General features: G+C 40.8%; 1 protein-coding gene across 2 annotated transcripts in view; it reads left to right on the top strand.

Annotated features, from left to right (window-relative positions):
• LOC127446448 (trinucleotide repeat-containing gene 6C protein-like) overlaps positions 1 to 24620 on the top strand; it is an 85919-nt gene that overhangs the window by 34392 nt on the left and 26907 nt on the right. For both annotated transcript variants that reach the window (XM_051707353.1, XM_051707354.1), the window contains exon 3: positions 16197 to 16520. In XM_051707353.1, coding sequence (XP_051563313.1) covers positions 16197 to 16520 — 324 coding nt within the window. The remainder of the gene's footprint in view (positions 1 to 16196; positions 16521 to 24620) is intronic.

The following is a 24620-nucleotide window of genomic DNA, read 5'->3' on the forward strand; positions in this document are numbered from 1 at the left end:
GGAGCTTAGATAGAAACCAATACTGATGGCATTAGGGTAATGCACATATATAAACTCTGAGTCTGCATAAAGGCTATCACGTTTGTATAATTTCACGTTATAATTCAGAAAAAAAAAAAAAAAAACAGTGGTAAAAGTTTGCTTTTTATAAAATGAGCCCTGCCGGTATTTAGAGATTTTTTTTTTTTTTTTTTTTTTCTTCTGATTAACACTTATTTATTTTTTTTATTGATTCACACATTTGAAACAGAAAAGCAAAACATATTCACAGGATCAACTGTAACCCCCATTATTCCCTTTCCTCCCTCCCAATCCCACCCTGACCCCAAACAAATATCCCTGTGGTCACAACTTGAGTTACAGACAAAAAAAAAAAAAGAAAAAAAGGAATATATATATATATATATATATATATATATATATATATATATATATATATATAAAATAATAATAATCACGCACATTTAAAATTGCACTCCTCTCTCCACTGCCCCTCCCCGAAAGTCTTCCAAAAAGGCCAAATAACAGCCCCATTTTTTATTGAACAAATCCAAGTTGCCTAGCCTTCTATATAACATCTCCTCGAATGCCGCTACCCTGCCCATCTTTGTGCACCACTCTTGAAATGAGGGCGCTCCAGCTGACTTCCGTCCCCTAAGAATGATCTGTCTGCCAATCATAACACTGGCTTGGACCCAATTTTTTATGCATTTTCCCCTTATATTAATGACCGCTCCATCGCCTAAAATACAGAGTCTGGAGTAAAATTAAATTTGAGTGCCCAATACGTCACACATAATACTCTGAACCCTCAACCAAAATTCTTGGATCTTAACACACCACCAAAAAACATGGGTTGTGTTCCCATCTTCTGATTGGCATTGCAAGCAGGTTGGTGTGTCTTTAAGACCAAGCCTATACAATCTAGTAGGGGTCCAATAGAATTGATGTAAAATCTTGAATTGCATAAGGCGTACCCTTGCATCTCTAGATGTAGACTTGATATTTTTTAGAATCCTAGCACACTCCCTCCTCCAATACCAAGTTTAAATCTTTCTCCCATAATCTCTTGAGAGAAGTTGAAGCTCTGTCCCCCAGACTCTGAATTAGCAGGGAGTAATACACTAATGCCTCATGACCTTTTCCAAAAGCAGTAATCACGACTCCCAGAGGAGTCTCTAGCGGGGTGTATACTACTCCCAAAAATAGTACAAAGCAGGTGGCGTAGCAGTAAGTATCTGAAGAATTGAGACCTGTGAATCCCAAAATGTTGAACCATATTTTCAAAGGATCTCAATAATCCACTCTCATCAGCATATTAACCTCCCTCACAATCCATTCTGTCCAGCAGGACTTATTAATACATAATTTTGGGTTCAGCCATATGCTTGAAGCAACATTTAAATAAATGTCTGAATTAATCACTCTGTACACTTCTATCCATATCGCGTGCAAATGCGAGACAACAGGGTGCAACTTCTCCAATTAGTTTGATAGGCTTTGCAGTGATGAAATAGGGGCAAGAACTTCCTGTTCAATACAAAACCAGGGAGGGGCTCTCTCAGGTGGAAGCGACCAATGTGCCAAATGTCTGAGACCGAATGCATAATAATAAAACAAAATCTTAGGTAGGCCTAACCCACCTTTTTCAGTCGGTTTAGGTAACATATTGAAATGTAATCTGGGACGCTTACCATTCCAAATGAAGGACTTCACTATGTTAACAAATTGCTTGAAATAAGAGAGGGGGACATCTACAGGGAGAGATTGTAACAGGTAGTTGAATTTTGGAATACAATTCATTTTAATAACATTAACCTTCCCAATCATAGATAAATGTAATGAAGCCCACCTGCCCACATAACTAAATCACACAAATTTTCTGGGAATAAAATACCCAAATATTAATGCCCTGTTTGGGCCACTGGAAGGTGCCCGGCTGAAAAGCCGTTACCGGACAGTATGCTGTCAGAGCCAAAGCTTCGGATTTAGACCAATTCACTCTGTATCCTGAGTGAATTGTAACTTAGAAAAGGAATTCATAATTCTGTGGAGACAAGGCATAGATCTAGTAGGGTCAGAGACAAATAATAAAATATCATCTTATGCGCCACACCTCCCACCGCCACCCCTGGAAAATCATCCTCCTTTCTTATCGCTGCTGCTAATGGTTCCTGGACAAGACAGAACAATAATGGGGAAAGAGGGCAACCCTGCCGGGTGCCGCTATCTAGAGTAAAATAATCTGAAATTAATTCGTTTGAACCACCGCTACCAGGTGTCTATAAAGTAACTTAATCCACCCAATAAAAGTTTTCCCGAACCAGTACATTCCCAAAATCCTAAAAAGATAATCCCATTCTACCATATCAAACGCCTTTTTGGCATCAAGCGAGATGGCAGCGACCGGAGTCTGATCGTTCGCCACGGCCCACATGACATTAATGAAACACCTAATGTTATCAGAAGAGTTACGGCCCCGAATAAACCCCACCTGATTTATATGTATAAGAGATGTCATAACTTATAGCCAACATTTTTGACAATATTTTAACGTCTAGTTGGATCAGGGAAATTGGACTGTGACTTTTACACTTGCTTGGATCATTGTCCTTTTTAAGAATCAGACTGATCCGGGCTTGCGTCATAGTTGGTGGAAGCTTTCCATTCATTAATGATTCCGTATAAACTTCTAACAAAAGTGGAGCCAGTTCTGTAGCATAAGATCTAAAAAATTCAGTGGCAAAGCCATCTGGCCCAATAAAACTGGCCCTTGCCTGTAGGCAAGGCCTTAATTACTTCGCCAAGCTCCTCCAAGGTTATCTCAGAATCAAGAGAATTTTTTTGCTCCGTCGTCAGTTTAGGAAGTTCTAATGATTCCACAAAGTTTCTAATATCCTCTTCAGTAGACGAAGATGTGGAGCTATAAAGATCAAGATAGTATTCTTTAAAAGCATTGTTAATATCAATGGCTGAGGTAAATATTTCACCACCAGCAGATTTCACTGAGGGAATGGTAGAAAAAGACCCTCTCTGTTTTATATATCTAGCCAGAGGTTTTCCTGCCTTGTCCCCCGACTCAAAGTATGACTGTCTTGCCCTGAATAGCCAAAACTTCACCTTCCGTGACAAAATAGTATTATACCTGTATTCAATCAGGTCAGTTCTCTGAGGCCATTAGACGACATCCTGTGCTTCAGCTCTGCCTCGGCAATTTTAATATTCCCTTGCAATTCCACAAGTTCTTGTGCTTCGGATTTTTTGGTGAATGCGGCATACTGTATGATCCGGCCCTTAAGAACCACCTTAAGTGCATCCTAAGCCATGCCCACAGAGGATACCAAGGACCAGTTGGTCTCCATATAGACATTGATTTCAGCCTTTAGCATTTGTTGGAATTCAGGATTTTGCAAAAGGGATGCATTGAAGCGGCAGGTATATGATTTCCTTTTCTCCATATGTGGCAACACCTCATGTTTGCTTATCAGCGTTATGACTCCCTTGCTCTTACTCGATCCAGCACTATAAAAAAATGCCCACCCCATAACTTTCCAAATTTTTCAGCTTCCTGCGGAGAAAGGTGCATTTCTTGAAGAAAAACTATATCATATTTCTTGTGCTTAAGAGAAATAACCTTCCTTCTTTTTATGGGGTGTACCAACCCATTTATATTCCACGTGGAGAGAGACAATTCACTCATATTAACATTTGACATTTTGACATATAAGAAAAAATAGATAGTGTGTCAAAAACAAAATTATAAAGACCACATTCCAACATTAGTGCAACCATTAGAACCCAAACATCCCCCAAAACCAAACAAACAGAAAAAAGAAAAATGTGTGCATTAACCCCAAGCATGACAGCGCCTCCAAACTCAAATAGTCCATGTACACCTACGAGAGCCCCCGCGACAACTTTGCCGTCGGATTACTCAAGTCCGGTGTTTCTATACAAATTTTGTGAGACAGAATGACACAGCAAAAGATAATCTATAAAACAAACTCCAGCCAATAGGTGGAATAAACACAAAGAGCATGTAGATTCATCCATAAAACTGTCCTGAAGTTGTGTTACTCTACAAAATAAACTCTAGCCGCTAGGTGGAACCAGCACATAAAAAAGCGTTCAGTTTCCTCAAACAGTCAAGCGAATGTTCAGTGAGCTGGTCCACTCGGCTGCAATGTGAGTACCACAAGATGACTTACTCACTCCATTGACTTTATGAAGGACATCGCTTGCTGTGGGCACGTGAATGTTTTACGGCAATCCTTAGCATCTATTCTCAATTTGGCCAGGAATATCAGTGCAAAAGCGACCTTCCATTGATGTAAATGTTTCTTGCATTCCTTGAATCAATCACATTTCTCTCTTGTCAAATTCGCAAAGTCTGGGAACGTGAAAATGCTGTGGTTCTTCTAAGAAAGCCTTCCTTTACTCATCGCCTTGCATAACACGATCTTCATCAGATGATCTCAGAAATTTGGCCAGAATTGATCTGGGCCTGCCTCCCTCCGTGGATCGCTGAACGGGAACCCTGTGAGCTCGCTTGATTTCCAGTTTATGGCCTGCTATGTTTAGCAGATTCGGAAAGAGCCCTTCCAGGAATTTCACCATATCCTGTCCCTCTTTGCCCTCTAGAATTCCGGCGATACGGACGTTATTCCACCGGCTACGGTTCTCCATGTCCTCCAACTTCTCCCAGACATGCTCCAAATCCACCTTGGTCACTAGCAGATTAGCAGATAATTCACTCTCCGATGACTCCAGGCATTTCTCGACATCCCCCACTCTTGTAACCACATCAGTAAACTTCGCCTCCATGGCGGTGATCAATCGACGTATCATAGCAAGATCCTCCAAGTCAGCAACGACCTTCGTCAGCATTGCCGGCATGTTCAACATCTCTCGCCGCATTTCTCGCACTTCCCCGACTAAATTGACTCCCTGGCTCGCGGTCTGCTCAGGGGCGTCAGCTTGAGCACGTAAGTGTCTTTTAATGTCTCCAGAGCCTGAGGATTTTGAATTCTTTGACACATTATCCTCCTAGAACAGTTATGGAACAGAGTGTATCGAATCTCACCGGTTTGTCATAAAAAGTATTAAAACTAGCAAAGTGCGCAGAGCTCGCCATTCACACGTCCGATTCTCGCATTGCGTCACGTGACTCCCCGGTATTCCGAGATTTAACACACATACACACATACTGGTCTGATCATCTTCCGAGTACGTTTCACATTTTCTTTCCACCAATAAAAGCTGAATTTGTGATTATTGGAGTACTATTTGTAATACTCAAGTAGCTGGTGCAGAAAGAGTACTTGATTACTTAATTACTCATGCACATCCATAATTTACACATGGGATTTTGCTGCTTGGAATCTGGTTTTTAAATGTTTGCTTGTTTTTTGTGGGATTGATGTCAGAAATTGCGCAGTTGAACATTTTATTTTTGATGTTGTGACTTCAGCAGTACTGACGTGAAAATGCCACCTTGACTGCATTGTTCTCATTTATCCCAAAACTTCGATCTGTTTGCCTCATGCATGTTTACATGGGTGTGGAGGGCCTGTGATCACAGCTTAATTAACTTCTGTAACTTCAATTGGCTACCTGGCTCACAAAATATGAACATGCCTGTATCTACCTACTGTATATCCCTCCTTGTTGGCATCTCTGTGCTGTGGTTGGTGGTCATCATAGCAGTGGGTATGTGTGAGCTATTTCCATGCTTTCAAACACTCAGGCAGTTTGAAAAAGGTGCATCTTCTTTTAGCATCAAAATTCATGGAAAGTGGCTTTTTGCAAAGGTCACCAAATTAAAATTTTAGTGCACTGTAAGGCCACAATGGAGACATTTTCTACCGCAATTATGTCCTGCTGGGGTAAAGATTCCCTGCAATCAGTTGACTAATGTTTAATGGAATTTTTTTTTTTTTTTTTGGCCACATCATTCACAGTAGTGTTGTCATGATACCAAAATTATGACTTCGATACGATACCTGACTAAAATATCTCGATACCAATACTGAAACGATACCACGGCAAGAACCTAAAACAACAGGAAAAGTAATTGAATAATAGATGACAGAAAATGGAACTTAAAATTCTTTGTTTTATTTATTAATTTAAAAAAAACTGAAAACTCTCAATTGACCAGCATGTTCCTGCCCTGCTTTGAGCATTTCCTCCCCTTTATTTAAAAAAAAACATCACATGACACCACACAGGCCTATGGTGAGCAACTATCAGTCTATGATACAGCCTAGCATACAGGTGTACCAATCTCAGTGTTTACCATCTGCTGAGGCGGAGCGGGAACTTGAACTGTTTAAACTAAACAAAAAATCAAAATAAATAAATAAAAATATATTTTGTCATAGCTGCTAAGCTACATGTTTTAACAAACATAAAATTATTCTGTTGCAGCTGCTAAGCTTTATAGCTGTTTAAATAAACAAACGTCATGGTTACTGGTGTAACCTCCGTTCCCTGATGGAGGGAACGAGACGTTGGTGTCGATGTAGTGACACTAGGACACTAGGGGTCACTCTTGGGAGCCCGAGACACCTCTGGTCTTTGATAAAAGGCCAATGAAAATTGGCGAGTGGTATTTGCATGCCACTCCCCCGAACATATGGGTATAAAAGGAGCTGGTATGCAACCACTCATTCAGGTTTTACGCTGAGGAGCCGATATAAGGTCCGGCCATTTCAGCGGGTAGTTCAGCGTTGTGGCAGGAGGGACCAACGTCTCGTTCCCTCCATCACCAGTAACCATGACGTTCCCTATCTGTCACTCACTCGACGTTGGTGTCGATGTAGTGACACTTGGGGTCCCTATACAAAACGCCACAAGGCTGAACTGTGTTACTTGAACTGGCGGTGTGTGGTGGGCAGACTTGCTGTGTGCCTCATAGCCAGCGCACCAGGTCGACACGTAACCTCCCCCAACATAGTTATGAGTGTCAAACGGCCCTTTTTGGGGACAAGTCGAGTACCCAGAGTTAGAGACAGGCTTAACCCAGTCGTGGCCTCTTTCCCCTTCTCTTTTTCCACTCCCTAAAAAAGAAGGGGGATTATCCGACTGGGCCGCCAGGTCTAGTCGGGGGGTGTCCCTCCCAAGGGGAGGACACCGCGGAGACCACACCTCGCCCCAAGAGAGGGGGGGATATTTAAGTGAAAGAATACATCACATGGTCTTTCCAACCATGTGGAGAGCCTTCAAGGTAGATCCTGCCCAATGGGGGAGGAGTTACTACAACATGGAGACTGGGGCAGAGGGGCTCTGCCCAAGGAAGACGCAGTTTGCCAGCAGGGAAACGAACTAGCAGAAGATAAAGATCGCATGGGGTTAGCCTTACAGGGAACCGCCACATGCGGAGCACCTACCCCAGAACCGGGCTCTTAGTTAGCGCGTGTACTGGGCCGGCAGCGAGTCTCTCTGAAAACTCGACTGCCACAGGGCTCGGAGGAAGTCAACCAGGGAACAACTTTTGTGAACACTACTGGGAATTAACAGCGCACGTCTTCAGCTCAAAAGGAGGTGGAAGGCGCTATGTGCAAGCGATACACCCGGCCGGCTATCCCGGGCTTATCCGCTTGTGTTGCGTGCCACTACCTGGGACAAAACCGGTTCCACCCGGAGGTTGTAGAACCTTGCAAAGGTGTTGGGTGTTGCCCAGCCCGCTGCTCTGCAAATGTCTGTTAGAGAGGCACGTCTGTCCATGGCCCAAGAAGCCGCTACACCACGGGTAGAATGGGCTCGTAGCCCTACCGGGGGCGGCATGTTTTGGGCGAGATATGCCATAGTTATGGCGTCAATGAGCCAGTGGGCGATCCTCTGCTTGGAGACAGCGCTTCCTTTCTGCTGTGCACCAAAGCAGACAAAGAGCTGCTCAGAGATTCTAAAGCTCTGCGTGCGATCCAAATAGATGCGTAAAGCGCGCACCGGACACAGCAACGACAGGGCTGGGTCTGCCTCCTCCTGGGGCAGCGCTTGCTGGTTCACCACCTGGTCCCTAAAAGGAGTGGTGGGAACCTTGGGCACATAGCCCGGTCGGGGGTCTCAGGATCACGTGAGAATAGCCCGGACCGAACTCCAGGCACGTTTCGCTGACAGAGAACGCTTGCAGGTCACCTACCCTCTTGATGGAAGTGAGCGCAGTCAGGAGGGCAGTCTTCAAGGAGAGTGCCTTAAGCCCGGCTGACTGCAAAACTCAAAGGGGGCTCTCTGTAGACCCTGAAAAACTACAGAGGTCCGATGAGGGAACGAGGCGCGGCCTGGAGGGATTCAGCCTCCTGGTGCCTCTTAGGAACCTGATGATCAGATCATGCTTCCCTGAGGACTTACCATCGACTGCGTCGTGGTGTGCTGCTATGGCAGCAACGTACACCTTCAAGGTGGAAGGGGACAGCCTCCCTTCCAACCTCTCTTGCAGGAAGGAAAGCACTGATCTGACTGCACACCTCTGGGGGTCTTCCTGACGGGAAGAACACCACTTAGCGAACAGACGCCACTTAAAGGCATACAGGCGCCTCATAGAGGGAGCCCTAGCCTGAGTGAACGTGTCCCGTCCAGGGGCCAGACATGGAGATTCCAGAGGTCTGGGCGCGGGTGCCAGATGGTGCTCCTTCCCTGAGAAAGAAGGGCCTTCCTCAGGGGAATTTGCCCGGGGGGAGCTCTCACGAGGAGCGTGAGGTCCGAGCTCCACGTCTCCTCCCTGACCTTGCACAGGGTCTGTGCGAGCAGGCTCACTGGGGGAAAACGCATATTTGCGAATGCCAGGGGACCAGCTGTGTGCCAGCGCGTCTATGCTGAGGAAGGCCTCGGTGAGGGCATACCAGAGCGGGCAGTGGGAGGATTCTTGGGAGGCGAACAGGTGCACCTGTGCCTGACCGAATCGACTCCAAACAGCTGGACCACCTGAAGGTGGAGTCTCCACTCTCCCTTGAGGGTAACCTGTTGTTACGGCGCGTCCGCCGGAGTGTTGAGGTTGCCCGGGATGTGAGTGGCTTGCAGCGACTTGGTACAGATAGCTTCAAGGTCTTCTGTTTCTCCTTCAAGCTCCTCATCATTTTGTTTGACCTGGAAAAGGCAGACACGGTTGTCCGGAGCCTGGACAAGCAACTTGAGACACAGTCCAGGCTTAATGCCTTGCCTACAGCCAGATGAAGGTTATGGCCATTTTTGACAGGTCCAGTCCCCATTTCTCGGACACCATCTCCTCCAGGGCTTCATGGAGACTGTCTGATGTATGATCCGAATATAAATCTGAACATCCTAAACACCAGGACTCCCAGGATTCAGTTATATACTGGATTGTGACCGCCATATATGCATCAACTGCCCTGCTCAGTGGTACAAGCAAAGAAAGACTGGTGTGTGAATTGTGCCTGAATAACATTCCTGGTCTCAGTGTACAGCTTTGGGATTTCAATATACATGAAATTATTTCTTCCAGGCATGTCGTATTTTCTGTCCAGTTGCTGCACAAGGTTCCGGAATCCACTTTTCTCAATTGTAAATATTGGCAACTGATCAAGACAGATAAACTCAGCTACTGCTTTGTTCAGTCTTTTTGCATATATTGAGTCATTATTATATTTGCTGTGGTTTTCAAACACAGCTGGAAGGGAAGACTGCCTCAACTGGGTGGTTGCCGATTCTGCTGGCATCTGTTTGTGTCTGTGGGGGTAGGGGGAGATGGATAAATTATGCTAATGTTTCAATACTTTGATATTTCACTTTTCAGTTTGATAGCCTATGTAGATTGTAAACTACTTTTGAGAGACCCTGTTCTCATTAATTGTCATTTTTAAATCTAATTTGACTAAATAGAAAACTAGAAAATGCGCTCAGTAGAGCGCAGACATCCGCCAAGGAGATGTATTGAGTCATTTGTGTTCAGTCTACTTTAGTGCACTAGTGTGCAGGCTAATAATTCTGGGTTTGAGCTTCATCACCATGAAGTGCCAGACTTACAGTTAATGTTATTTATGTTATTATTTTCATGCTCAATAAAATTTTAGTCTATTTGCTAAGATTTTTCTTGTTTGTTTTTTCATACATGTAGGTGTGTTTTTGACAATTAATTAGTAAATTTATAACATTAATAATTGGATTATTGTAATAATTAGACCAAGGTCACAGTGTTATTAAAGCTTTTACATGGTTTACAGTAATCTGATGTCCCCTGTACTTGATTATTTGTGATTTGTGATTTGTGATTTTTTTATTTTATTTTATAGTTAACTTTATATTTGCAACCAGATATCACTTATTAAACGTTAAAGTGTATAATATAAGACTCAATACACCTCTTGGCGGAGGTCTGTTCGCTCTACACAGAGCACATTTTCTTGTAGAAATAATTATTGACAAAAATGCACGCCATATTTACCATTACCAGTACTGATTGAGTATAAATTGATAATTTATGGTGTTGTTGATCTGCAGTGCATACTTCTGAACAGCTGATTTTTAGCAGCTTGCAGTTTAAGGTAAAGTGTTAACAATGTGAACATTGCGTTTACATATAGCGATGTTTGCAGTATTGGTAAGTTAGCTAAAAGGATAAAGCCAAATTAAACCGTTATTATTGCCCTCAATTGCCTCATCAGACTACAATGGGGAAAAAAGTTAGCTTGTCACAAAATAAATCGCACTCGTTTGACTTATATTTGAGGGCATGAGCATAATGTAGGCTAATTATGTTATCAATCACATTCACTAACCTGTCGCTCTTTAAATTATTTGAACAGGTCGGAATGTCTGGCGGCGAGATGCTTTGCCAAGTTGAACGTTTTGGCTCCCTTGGTCTTCGTAGGTTTAAATCATCTTTTACAGACAGGCTTTGTGGTGTCCGTGGGCTTGCCCTGACTGTCGGCTGTGTAAGCGAAATAATGCCATATTTCGCTTTGTGCATCTGCTTTGTCGACAAGCTGTGGACGGTCAGCAAGAGCACTTGTATTTGCAGCCATGCCTCTTGTTTTGTCACCATGAAAGCTGCAGCGTATGAGAGGAAAAAAAGTTTGGCACGCCCAGTGTGCCTGCAGGGAGTGGAAGCAGAGCGCTGCACACACACTGCCCTGCTATCGCACATCGACGTAACTCAGGAAATACAGCTCTTATTAAAACGCTGTCATTCTTAAAGTATCGGTACTAATAAAATGAGGAATAGTACCGTTTTTAACGGCAGGGTATTGCGATACCTTTCTAGTATCGGTATACCGTGCAACACTAGTTCACAGTGATTTCCCTCAAAAGCAAAACATAGTGAATATTATACAATATAATGTCCATATGAACTTGTCAGAATGACATCATCTGTAATAGTCATTGTATGCTAAATTAACTTGTGTATTTTGGAACTTGAAGCATAAGTAGGTCAATAACCAACTTCATTTTTAATATCTTTGAACACAGATAAATGAACAAATATTCTGTTGTTTTGCTCTTGGTTATCAAGAAATGTTCATTAAATTTGCCATTATCAATGTCTGTTATTGTTGATTTTGGATTTTCCACCACTAAAAGTCTTGTAAAAACGGAAGACATATGGTTTGTCTCTTTATATCTGTCGATCAGACAGTCAGTGGGTAGTTCTTGGTTCTTAGCCAGAATAAGATGCAAAGTGTACCAAATTTATGCTGATACTCCATAGCAACAGCCAGTCATGTGAATATAGAGAATTGAAAAGCTGCATCTGGATGACTCTTTAAGCCTTAACAGATGGATTGGGGATGTCCCACTCAGACATTACCCAAACACTGTCCCAACGTTTCACAAACCATCTCTCACACACATACACGCAAACACACGTGAGTTTGAGGCAGGACTAGATCTGTTGTTCGACCTCTGTCAGAGTGTTTGAGAAACCCGTTTGGAAAAAAGCCATTGTAATTTCAATTCTCTTTGGTGATGCTAGTGGTGCAGAAATTACACACTTAATTTTTAACAGGATAGAGCTCAATAGCGCCTTAGAATTTCTTTCCCTCACTTCATTCCAGTGAAGAGTACTAGTGTACACTTCCTCTTTTGTGTGTCTGAGTATTTGAAACAGGTCATATCAGGCCAAAATAAAGTTGCATACTCTAATTTTTCATGGGACCACCTTTAGCTTTAATTACGGCACGCATTAGTCGTGACATTGCTTCGACAACCTTATGCAGCACCAAATCATTTATTTCTGTCCAGAGCTGCATTAATTTTTGGCCAAGATCTTGTATTGATGACGGGAGAGTCGAACCACTCCGTAAAATCTTCTCCAGCACATCCCAAAAACTTTCAGTGGGGTTAAGGTCAGGACTCTGTGGTGGCCAATTCATGTGTGAAAATGATTCCTCATGCTCCCTGAACCACTCTTTTACAATTTGAGCCCAATGAATCTTGGCATTGTTGTCCTGGAATATGCCCGTGCCGTCAGGGAAGAAAAAATCCATTGATGGGATAACCTGGTCATTCAGTACTTTCAGGTAGTCAGCTGACTTCATTGTATTGCCACATAACATTGCTGAGCCCAGATCATAACACTGCCTCCAGAGGCTTGTACAGTGGGCACTATGCTTGACGGGTGCATCGCTTCATGCACTTCCCTTGTTACCCTGACGTGCCCATTGCTTTGAAATAGGGTAAATCTGGACTCATCGGACCACATGACCTTTTTCCATTGCTCCACAGTCCAATCTTTATGCTCCCTAGCAAATTGATGTAGTTTTTTTCTGATTAGCCTCACTAACAAGTAGCTTTCTTGTGGCCACACAGCTGTTTACAGAGTATGTACTGAGTATAACCGGTAACACCGTATACCATAGTAAGCCTTGTGTATGATATAAATACACAAATAGATGAATAATTTTTTTTTTTTTACAGGGATCTAAAGAATGATTAAAAATTAAACATTAGACGTTCTTAGGAGTGCCAAACCTACATTCTGTTGCTATCATTTCTGGATTGTGTATTTGAATTCAGTGTTTTTACTAGGGATGTGCGAGACTAGTCGACTAAATGGTTCGGATGCTGCTAGGCGACACTGGAATTACTAGTCGGTTAATATTTCCCCCCATTAAACTGATAATAATTTTTACACATTTACGTTTGGCTTTATATTTTTACAGAGGCTGCACTTAAATTACCATCATATTAATGTTACATATTATACATAGAATTAATAATACAAATATTATTTAAAAAAAGAAGATATCTGGAGCAGATACAGAGTTTAATATCACCTCAGGCCACTAGGCCTGGTGCTGCTTCCCTCTCTCACTCGCGGCTCGCGCAGGAAAATGTCCTCTCACTAGACAAGCAAACTCAGTAAAGTAGTTAGGAAATCACTTCGGTAGTGCAGGAATCGGCTTTCCAAATGTTTGAAAGTCCATATGGATGTTTTCACATTTGAGTCTTCTTTACATCTGTGCATGCTTGGATGTTATTTTTCCGCTGAGCGGGCTTTTTCAAGCGCAGGATAATCGCCGCAGGAGAGTCAAGTCCCGTCTTTCACCAGACCATGTCAACAGGTTAATTGTACTCATCAAAAAATTTATGCTTTTGAGTAAGTAGCCTAGAAAATAACTGTTTTAGACTAGGTATGCAATTTTTTTTATCTGCTGATTAAGAAGGCTATTTTCAGCGAGGTGCCGACTGCTTAACGGGTTAAACTATCTTTTATTCTGTGTGCACGTCTTGTTTAGAATACATTAGGTTTATTGTAGGCTGCATCACAGGCCTGTTTTTTTCTATCCTATAGCTACTTTTTTTTTTTTTTTTTTTTTACATCGTATCTGTTATTGGTTAACGTTCTTTACCGAACAGCTGTCATATTAGATCAATGGCTAATGCACGACTGCACGGCGTGAAGTACGCGTGACTTTTCAGCGCATTTTTTTTCTCTCATAGATTTGGCTTAGTCTACCTGTTAATTATTTTCAACAATGTCCTGACTGTTTTAATATGTTAAGTAACTTTAACTTGGGCTTTTAGGGTTGTTCCATTGATCCTGCACTATTCATTCAATTGTTTTAAATAAATATGTCTATTAAATATTAGCTAATGTTGATTCAGTGAATGCGTGTCATGTTCTATATTTAATGTACAATGATCATAATGCAAGGCGAGCACTTTGCAGATAAATGCCCCATTTCAGTGGAATTTAGCATCAGATTTGGAATAGATTAAGTATTTTAAATGGGTTGCATAAAACAAATGTTTTTAACTGTTTTCTGAAGGTTGGTTTCACTTTAGACCAGTCGACTAGTTGGTTACAAAACTTCCATTTTAACAACAGTCAAATTAGTCGTAGCGCACATCCCTAGTTTTTACAAAGTGTATTAATATTTAATTTTAAAAGAACCATTGTTTTCTTCATATCAGCGTTTCCATGCTTTATGGCCCATCATTATTGTGAAGCCCTGATGTGTATTTTTCAGAGAGAGATGGAGCTGTAGACCGAGGTAGAATGAGGAAGAACAGGAGATTGACAGAAAGGAAGAGATGGAACGAGGGAGGCCCCACAGCAAATTGCCTGTGGGAAGAGCTCGTAGTCCCAGTGTCCATCTGCTTCCTGTAATGAATTCACAAGCACTTTGAACAATAGGGACAATGAATGAGCCGAACGGACTGTGGGGGGTGCAGAAGAGAACAGAACGAGAGAAAGGTTAGAGGAGGAGGGGAAATGTATGAGGGAGATGGACAGGAGAGAGTGAGCCAGGCAGAGACTGCTATACATCCTGATTAGGGGTGGGTGATCTTATAATAAAATCTTATATCACGATATACCGTATGTAATTTTATATCATGTTAACGATATCTATCACGTTAATTTTTCTGAAAAATCAATAAAAATTGGCTTATACACTGAGCCAAAACATTATGACCACTCACAGGTGAAGCGAATAGCGTTGATCATCTCCTAACAAGGCCACATGTCAAGGTCTGGGTAGATTATATGGTAAGCCAACAATCAGTTCTCGTAGTCAATGTGTTGAATGCAGGAGAAATGGGCAGTAGTAAAGACCTGAGCCCAAGGCTCATTGATGCGCAAGGGCAATGAAGGCTGTCCTGTCTGGTCCGAACCAACAGAAGGTCTACAGTGACACAAGTCACAGAAAATGTTAATGATGGTTACGGGAGGAACGAGTCACAACACAGTGCATCGCACCCTGCTGCTTATGGGGCTGCTTAGCCGCAAACCATCCGAGTGCCCATGATGACCCCTGTCCACTGTTAAAAGTGCCTACAATGGGCACGCAAGCATCGGAACTGGACATTGGTGCAGTGAAAGAAGGTCACCTGGTCTGATGAGTCCCGTTTTCTTTTTTCTCATGAGTGTGTCCAGTGTTTACCCAGAATCCCCATGAAATCAGAAGGAGGCTCAGACTGGGAAAGGGACCTGACCGTAATCTGTAGTTGTTGTACTGCAGTACTGTGAATATGTACATTGCTTATTAATAGCATGTGGATTTGATGATGTATTCCATTTAGCTTTTGCACTGTCCTGTCACAGATGTAGTTTTTTTGCAGTAATGGCATGTACAGATCACGTAGTGCACCTCAAAGCTACTCTGATTGTTTTACACACCCTCAGCGACCACTTGTTTTGCATTTTGCCCTGGCTTAAAGGTTCACTGATCTTTAGTGTTTTGTGAATGCAGAGGTCAAGACCTGCCACGTCCTCTTGCTCCTCTTCTGAGTTCATTGTAAACAGTATTGAGGACCAATCATCATGAAGGCAAGGGCTTAAAATAGATACCGCTTGGCTATTTGCCTGGAGAATGATGGCAACAGCATAATACTAAGTGACCAATGTTCACTAAATAAACACATTTAATAATTCATAAACTCGCAATAAACAGTTTTACTGCAATGCTGATATCAATAGAGTAGAGCAGCTGATATAAATCTGATATATATCACATCACAGTTTAATATTCTGTCAAACTCTTTACCCTCTTGTTCTTAAGAATCCAATGTATATTAAACATGAGGAGGGACATCAGTTCATGCTGCCCAACACAACACACTTGAGTTCATACCTGATTAGCCTATAGACCACCATCAGACTCTTAAGTAAATAAGTACTGGAATAGTATTTGTGACAGACTGTTAATAAGATGTGTGCAGTTTAATTCATGTCATGTACCACTGATTTAAATGATCTAAACCTTATTTTATGCATATTTCCTCTTCTCTTGCAGTGCCAGACTCTGTTAAACCCAATCCCAGAATTCCTGTAACTTCAAGACCCGTTCTGACCCTAAACATAACTGAACCTTCCACCACCTCCTGCAATGGCAAGTGTAGCCCTTCAAATGCCCTACAACAACAGTTACCTCCGTTACAGCAGCCAATTCCTCGATATCTGCCCCGAGAAGTCCCTCCACGCTTCAGACAGCAGGAGCAGAGGCAGCTACTGAAGAGGGGTCAGCCTTTACCTTCAGGCACTTTGAACCTGACCTCTGCTTGCATTCAGCCTGGGGTCATCTCCCCTCCCGAGACTCCCACCAGCAAACGACACACGGGTGAGAATGCTCATGTTCTGTTTATGAAATTAGGATGAATTAGGATATTTAATTTGATGGGCTTTTAACTTGATAGAGATCAGCTCTGTACATAGGGATGAATTGTGGTATTTTCTTGCCATTGGTTGTCTTGCTAGAGAGATTTTTTTTCCCCTCCTCATGGCCCAACTGTGATGTAGGAGTTTATGATCTAAAGACCAAGGTTGGGATTGTTTCCCCCACCCTGCTACGCCCTAACAAAGCCTGGCATTGACCTCTTAAGTCCCACTCTAAGCCTGAGGTCATGGGAGTGGCATGGTTGAGGAACTCTGTCTCTAGTGTTTTCTCCCAGTTATTGTTTACAGGCCTGCTCCCCTATGCCCCTCTGGTTGAAGACATGAGTGTGTGTGCAATTCACTCCAATCTGGTTTAACAGCAGGTGGGAGAGCAGAGTTTGGGCAGAGGGGACTCGACATCCCTGGGAACATGGGCTCACAAGCTGCTTCATGAGTCTTAATGGCTTTGTCAACTCTTGGGTCATTATTGTCTTCAACATTACATGTCCATTTGATTTTCTGCTGATCAGTATTTTAGATCGGTGTGTTTTACGCATCCAAATACCATCAATAATCCATGTTAAGCTGAGAATGAGGTTTATTTGTTAGACGATACTATTTAAACTGAATAGTTAGTTCAAAAAATGACAATTATGACTTAAATGACTCACCCCCATGTCCTTCCAAACATTTATGACTCGGAATTCAAAAGAAGATACAATACAAAACAATTCAGTGGACAGTGCCTCACTTTAAATCTAAAAAAAAGGACCCAGAAGTATCATAAAAGTAGTCCATGTTACTCCCACATCATGTTCCAATTCTTCTAAAGGCATATGTTTTGGAGAGAAACAACTCAAAATGTGAGTAAATATAATTTTTTGGGGAAACTCTTAACATCCATTGCACGGACAATTAAGCTTGTTTACAGTGGCTCGCGTCTTCAAACAACACTTTTATTTGCTTATTTTAATCAAAACCAGTCAAAGTTTACAAGTTGTAAACTGATGTGACTTTGTCGCGTTTTTACTTGTAACTTCCAGTCACGGCATCCGCCATCCTATTCTCCCCAGTCGAAGTTTGCGGGAGATCGCGCATGTCAGCGCGTCCAGCGGGAGAAGCTGATATAAACACGGAGATGGTGCGCAACAGTGAAACCCGTCCGTGTAGCGCATGGTCATAAGACAGTGTTGTCAAAAGTACCGGTACTTCAGTACCAAGTCGGTACTAAAATAAAAAAGATGTCACGATACCAGTGTTTGTGCAGTACCGGTAGTACCGAGCACCGACTTAATTCGGTCCCAGCACGCTGTCAGACTGACACATGGCTGCTTTTAAATGCTCAAACGTTTATTTGAGCAAGTGCTTTTTACATTGAAATGCACAATTAATCAAATTAAAATCATGATATGTCCTAGTGCGATTATTAAACCGTGAAATGCTGCTATCTTAGTCTGCATGAGCTGCATGAGCTTTAAATGAAAATAAAAGCACGTTTCAAAATAAAAGCTAGAAGCCTGAAATTTAAGAAATTGAAATAGAAATACATATATTACAACTGTATAGTAAAATGAAATATTCTTTGTAGTAATATTATAAATAATAAATAATAATGATAATAATATTTAAGCAATATATCACAAACAAGAGTGCTATTGTACTGAATACAATTTTGTTAAAAGGCATTAGTGTGTTGAAAATTAATTGTTCTATGTTTTTACTTGTTAAAAGTTTTTAAAAGTTTTAAGAATTTGATTAGACACTATTTGGATGATGAGATTAAAATCAACTTTAAAACATGGAATTCTAGAACATTTATTTTTAAAAAGGAAAATAAAGGATTTGGGAAAAAATAAAACAGATTTCAGCAGGACCCTACTTAAAAACACTTAAGCAATGCATGCTTAATTGAGAAACATTTGAAGAAAACATGCATTTCTTTTTATTTATTTTTTACATTGAAAATTGACTTTAAATAGGCTAAAGGAGTGTGTTCAATAGTACATTACCATATTAGCATATTTTTGCTGTGGTATCAGTGCTTTTTAAGGAGTGGTGGTGGCGTAGTGGACTAAAGCACTGAACTGGTAAGCAGAAGGTTGTTGGTTTGATCCCCACAGCCACCACCATTGTGTACTTGCGCAAGGCACTTAACTCCAGGTTGCTCCAGGGGGATTGTCCCTGTAATAAGGTCCCTGTAAGTCACTTTGGATAAAAGCGTCTGCCAAATGCATAAAATGTAAATGTATCAAAATTGTTATCGAGAACTGTGAAATTTCACTGGTATCGGTACCAACTACTGAAATTTTAGTATCGTGACAACACTAGTAATAGAGTAACAACGTTTCCTCCACCTCATCATCCATTCTGAAGGTATCCACAATATTCTCAGCGAGTCCACAGCAATGTTATGATCAGAAACCACTCGCAAAGCAAAGAGCTCCAGTCCCAGATGCTGCTGCTTCCATTGCCTGCCTACAGAGGATTGACTTAGGAACATCTGTTTGAAAAAGCTTGGAAGAATTTGTTTGTGTGCTCTTTTCACTTTATTGACAAGAAGTCAACAGCGGAGATTACTTATATTATCCACAGTTTGAAATTAACTGTATTATGATTTTCCTCTTTCCTGCATTTTTCCTGCCTGCAATTCACTTTCTTTTGAGTTGTCTTTGCAGAATGTGCATGTCTTCCCTTAAAGGGAAAAGGTGATTTGGGAAACAGTGTGGGCATTAATTCAGTATCATTTAAATTTATTTGTACAGCTAGTGCTTTTAATAATACATACTGTTTTATAGTTGCTTTACTGAGAACATTGAACTTTTGTGTACAATGTTTATAATGTATGTCCAAATAAATATGTTTATTTGTATTGCATGTAGTTCTTTTTGTATGGTACAGTTTATTGTGTGGCAGCTAATACATCGTTATTTCTTACACAAGAACAATAAATTCAATCTATCAACAGGATCATTGAAGGCAGATCAGTTGTTCAGTCAACACTAAAACATTTCATGTAGGTTATAGCATTTAGATACAGATATTATGTATGTAAACTAACAATTATAAAGCTAGATTGAGCTTACTACACAGTCATCTCCCACAAAATAATTTTATCCAAAAAACAGCAGCATGACAGTCTCATCGCCTGAGTCCTGTAATGCACAAGCATCCTGCTGTCTGGACCTCCCCTGTAACTGCAGTAAGTACATAATCTCGGTACAACAAACTCTTCAGGTTCTGACTAGACTCAGTATATGCTTTAAAATAAACATAATTATCTACAGTTCTCAAAACATGTCCAAATATTCAGCTGTGAAGGCGCTAATAGGCTACAAAGCTTTTCAGGTTAGTCTGCTCAGGTTCTTCCATTGATGGATAAAGTCTCAACAAAATAAATAATGCTTCTATTTGCGATATTTGGCCATCATCCTCAAACCCATAATCATTAACAGATAGGTGGGGAAGAACAATATCGCCTCACTATAATTCTGTGTTCAGTTGTTCTCAAGTTTCTGTCATTTTTAATGCTGCGTGAGTACATAACATAATGATTGTTTACGCTTAACCGGAATATATAAAATCGCATGAATACTTATAAGTAGGGCAGAAAGTTAACACGTGCGATAAATAAGTTTAGGGCTTTACAGTTAATCAAAATAAAAAAAAAATTGTGATATGGCCCAGTGCGATTTTATTACACCCCCCAAAATGCTGCAATTTTATTAAATGTACGTATAGTCTGGATTTCCACGGTCCAAGCACGCCCACTGTGTTCTGAGGTTGGTTTGCTATTAGTGCGAGGTGCAATTTTCTTGTGCAGTGAGTAATGAGAAAGCAAAGTGCTACGGAATTACTATTTTTTCACATAATTCAAAACATTCTTGTAATAATGTGCCACTGGGTCACAGAAGAGGAGAAGGTGCGTTTCACCACATTGTAAATAAGGAGAATGTTTTAAAAAACTAGGCAAGAAATACAAATGTCTTAAGTTTACCATAAAAAAAAAAAAAAAAAGTCTAAGGACCAATATAATGAAATTATGACAGAAATATTACTGTTGTACTAAAATAAAATTAACATTCAATAATAATCATTTAATATTATATTACAGTAATGTAATATTTGAGTTTGGCTATGAAATCTGTTAAGTTATCATGGACATCCCCGCATGACGTTTAACAGTAAACTATTTAGTATAATTTGGAGGTAAGTATTGTTTATTCATAGGCAATGTATCGATATGTTGGTACATTTACCAGTTTTAATATTATTAATACATACATTTATATTTATGATGAATGTTATTCTTCCATGAACTAATTAAGTGGACAACATGACATTAAATTATTTTAAATTTGCTGATAAGTAGAGTTACATGTGTTAAGGCCTTGTTTAATGTGTGCCCAAGCCTGGCTGTACAATTATGCCTTAAATATTTTAGCTGTTAGAACAACTACCTTGTAGTATCTTGTACCTATAATGGCTTTTAAACAGACCATCTGCTAAAAAGGCAATGGAAAGTGAGAACAACTTGTGCCTTTCTGCTATTGGGGCAAAATAAATAAGTAAAGAGTAAACAGCGGCACACGCAGACACACACTTGGGGACCTCGAAACGAAAACAATGTTAGAAAATACTCCGAAGTCATGAATATTAGTTGACATGTTAAAGGTGCACTCAGTAATTTTTGAAGTATGTCGAAATGACTTACAATGGCTTACACTGACACCGTGTCCTAACCTGACGTGATGCCGCGACATGTGATAAAAGCTCTCTTTTCCATGTTAATTAGAGTTTTTGTACTAACCAGCCGTGACAAGCGACAGGGCATTAGATTTGTCGAATCCTTTCTATTTCTGCAACGTCGCGCAGTGCAGTCACCAAATGGGCCTAAAATTATACTTATTGAAGTATATTAAAGTCGGCATCTCACTAGACTGTTCACAACAACATGTTTTTGGCCGAGGGTGTCACACACCTACTGAATGTTGTGCTTAAAGTTTCGCTCTCTTCAGCCGGCGTGGTCACACACACACACCGGTTCAGATTCATAATGGCAGAGGGGAGAAATCCAGCTTATTCTGACTTTCTTTCTGCTTCCCTGTTATGTGGAGATTGGCGAAATAACAACAGGAGTACCGCGTGAACATAAACAATCGTAACAGACTGAATAAGGATGCAATTCATAAAGTAACTTTGCCCTGTGTATGTGTGTATTTATCCCCTCAGGGTTTGCCGTAGAAAGCAAATGCCCATACAGAGCGTCAGTGAGAATATGACTTGCGTTCAATAAACTGTTTCGTCTGTGATTGCTCTGTTTTCTACAATTTATTGTCAATTATCCTCATTTTAGTGTATTAATATAGAGGTTTTGTGTCGCGCATGGTGTGAACAGACTGATTGCGTCGCTGGAATCTTATCGTGTCACGTCTGGTTAGGACGTGTGACACCTAGAGGCCTGGATACTGAATCATTCAAACACAGTAGTTTTCTGTTACAAAATGCCATTGTAGAATTTCACTTTACGCAATAAACTAGGATTAATTTAATCCATGAAAAAAGTGTCCAGTAACAAGGCAGTTACTGAGAGTGAGCGAATAGTATTCAGCTGGTTATGTGATAGCATGCCACCATGAGGCACCCCTGCCCCATGTAGAATAAACAAGCTTTTATCTACAGTTTTCCTGAACAATCACTGGGCGGCGCTATGATGAATCTAATTGCCTGTTTTCTGTTTCTGGTCTCAAGACGTAATGTAAAACTAACCAAAACGAGCGATCTAGATGGAGAACAACCACCATTTAAGTGTTATTTGGAGTAAAAATGTATTTCACGCTCAACTTGTGCAGTTGTTGACTGTCATAACATCTCAAAGTAATTAATGATATCAACGTAACTAACCTCGGACCATCGCTTCATGTCATCAACTCAGGTGAGGCACTGTTTAAAAAAAAACAAAAACGGTCATCTCGACCCTGTGAAGTATCGGAGCAATAGAACAACATGTTTTTTGACAACTTTTACAAATGTAATACTTTACCCGCTAAGAATAAATGTTGATGTGGGTGAAAACACTGGAGACCAGAAATGTATAACAGGTGAACCGTGGAACACTTCCCATTCAGGAAAAAGGTGGATAAGGTTACTGATCTGACTGAATTCTTCATCTCACATGTGTGGTCATGATTTTATACATATGCTTCAAAATTACTATTCATTTAAAAAAAATAACTGGGTGACCCTTTAAAGTTACTTCACTGGAAAACATAGCCTATTAAACGCATCGATATCAGTAAACACAATGAATGTTCCATTCATTAAAGCATAACAACCAATATCAGCTTTAACAACCCTACCAAAAAACATCTAAGTTCTAATATCTAAGCTTTATAGCAAGAAAACAACTTTGCAAAACAGTTAACAGTTAAATATTCATCCATACTTCTGTACTGTCGCTGCTGTTCTTAAACTGCTACAGTTTTCCCAGCTGACACACACATGACAGAGTATTTTTTTACGGACATGGTGTAAACACATAAGGACTAATGACACACGGCTGCAATTCTGCTCTAAATACGCTCAAAATTTAAATAATTATTGTAGGCTTTCTGTAGTGAATCAGAGTAAGGACAGGGTTTTGAATGTGGATTTTTTTTGATGTGCTCACTCAATAATGGAATTTTTTTTCATTATTAAAGAGGCCTTATTATGCTTTTTGGGATTTTACCTTTCCTTTAGTGTGTAACATAGCTCTTTGTGCATGTAAAATGTCTACAAAGTTACAAAGCACAAAGTCCATGCAAAAGGCCAGGATCGGTTGGGTTAGTGTTGTCGCTATGTCGAGAAGACACTGTTTTCTTCACTGCAAAAGCAAAACCTCTTTGTTTGGACTTACAAAGGCAGACGAACTTAAGTATCAGTGGTTAAAATGTATTTTTACCACTATTCCTCAGCAGTACAACAACAACCAATGCCGGATTTTCAAGTCGGTTACCCCTGAAAGATGGTGCAGTTCCCACTTTGTTGGAACAATCTGGCGCTTCAGGATCACAACCTGTAAGTATGCTTGATTATTTGTGGATTAATCCACAAATTTTTGTGTTGTAGCTACGGTGTACACCCAGTGCACAGCTGTAAGCCTCTGCTAACCTGCTAGCTAATGTTATGTTGAAATAGTTGTGCTAATCAGCTGCGGGCCCACTTTTACCTACAATTGTGTAGAATTATGCAGATTGTTTGTCGTTCTTACTATCATGAATAGTAATCAAGTGTGGAGATGGATTTATTTTTACAAACGGTTATTTTACGTCTGCAATCCACGGTAGTGCTCGGCTAACTTGCTATGTAATGTTATTGTTTTGGTAATGATTTACTATTCAGCTGTGAGCCGGCTTTTACCTAAAACTGTGTAACAAAATGGTCTTATATAATTACAAGCTGTAATGATACTGCCGCTATAGGTAGTCCACAGCTAACTTGCTCACTAACACTCTAATACTGCCCGGTAATGTCCAACCAGGAGTAAGCCTCTGTTCTCCGTTCATATCTCGGGCGAAAAAAGTTCGGCTACACCCATTCAAGCAAAAGATGACTAACTTAGATGCACTACATGTCTTTTACTTGAAGCTTTGTTAGGTTCACAATAATCAACAGTGTACTTGTAAGAAAGCTACAAAAGTAAAACTTACCACTGTGAAACGTCCTGCTCAAGTCGTGCTTGCGAAGCTGGTTCGGGTCGATCAGCTTGTTCTTTCAGACTTTCATTATTTCATTCATTATCGGACTCAGGCTAGAGCTGGTACGGCAAAAACCGACACCACTGTTACCATAGTTCCAGTAGTGTTTACAGCTGCTTAGGAAGACTCGGGAGCTGGTTATGGTAAGAGCGTTACATTTCCGACACACGCTCTATGCGGTTGACCAATCACAACAGACTAGGCCAGCTGACCAATCAGAGCAGACTGGGCTTTTCGGAAAGGGGGGGCTTTAAAGAGACAGGGGGTAAATCAGGAGGTAAATAAGAGTGTTTCTACCAGAGTATGAAGAGCGGGGAAAAGAAATGTAC

The sequence above is a fragment of the Myxocyprinus asiaticus genome, chromosome 9 (assembly GCF_019703515.2).
Source record: "Myxocyprinus asiaticus isolate MX2 ecotype Aquarium Trade chromosome 9, UBuf_Myxa_2, whole genome shotgun sequence".
Lineage (NCBI taxonomy): Eukaryota > Metazoa > Chordata > Actinopteri > Cypriniformes > Catostomidae > Myxocyprinus > Myxocyprinus asiaticus.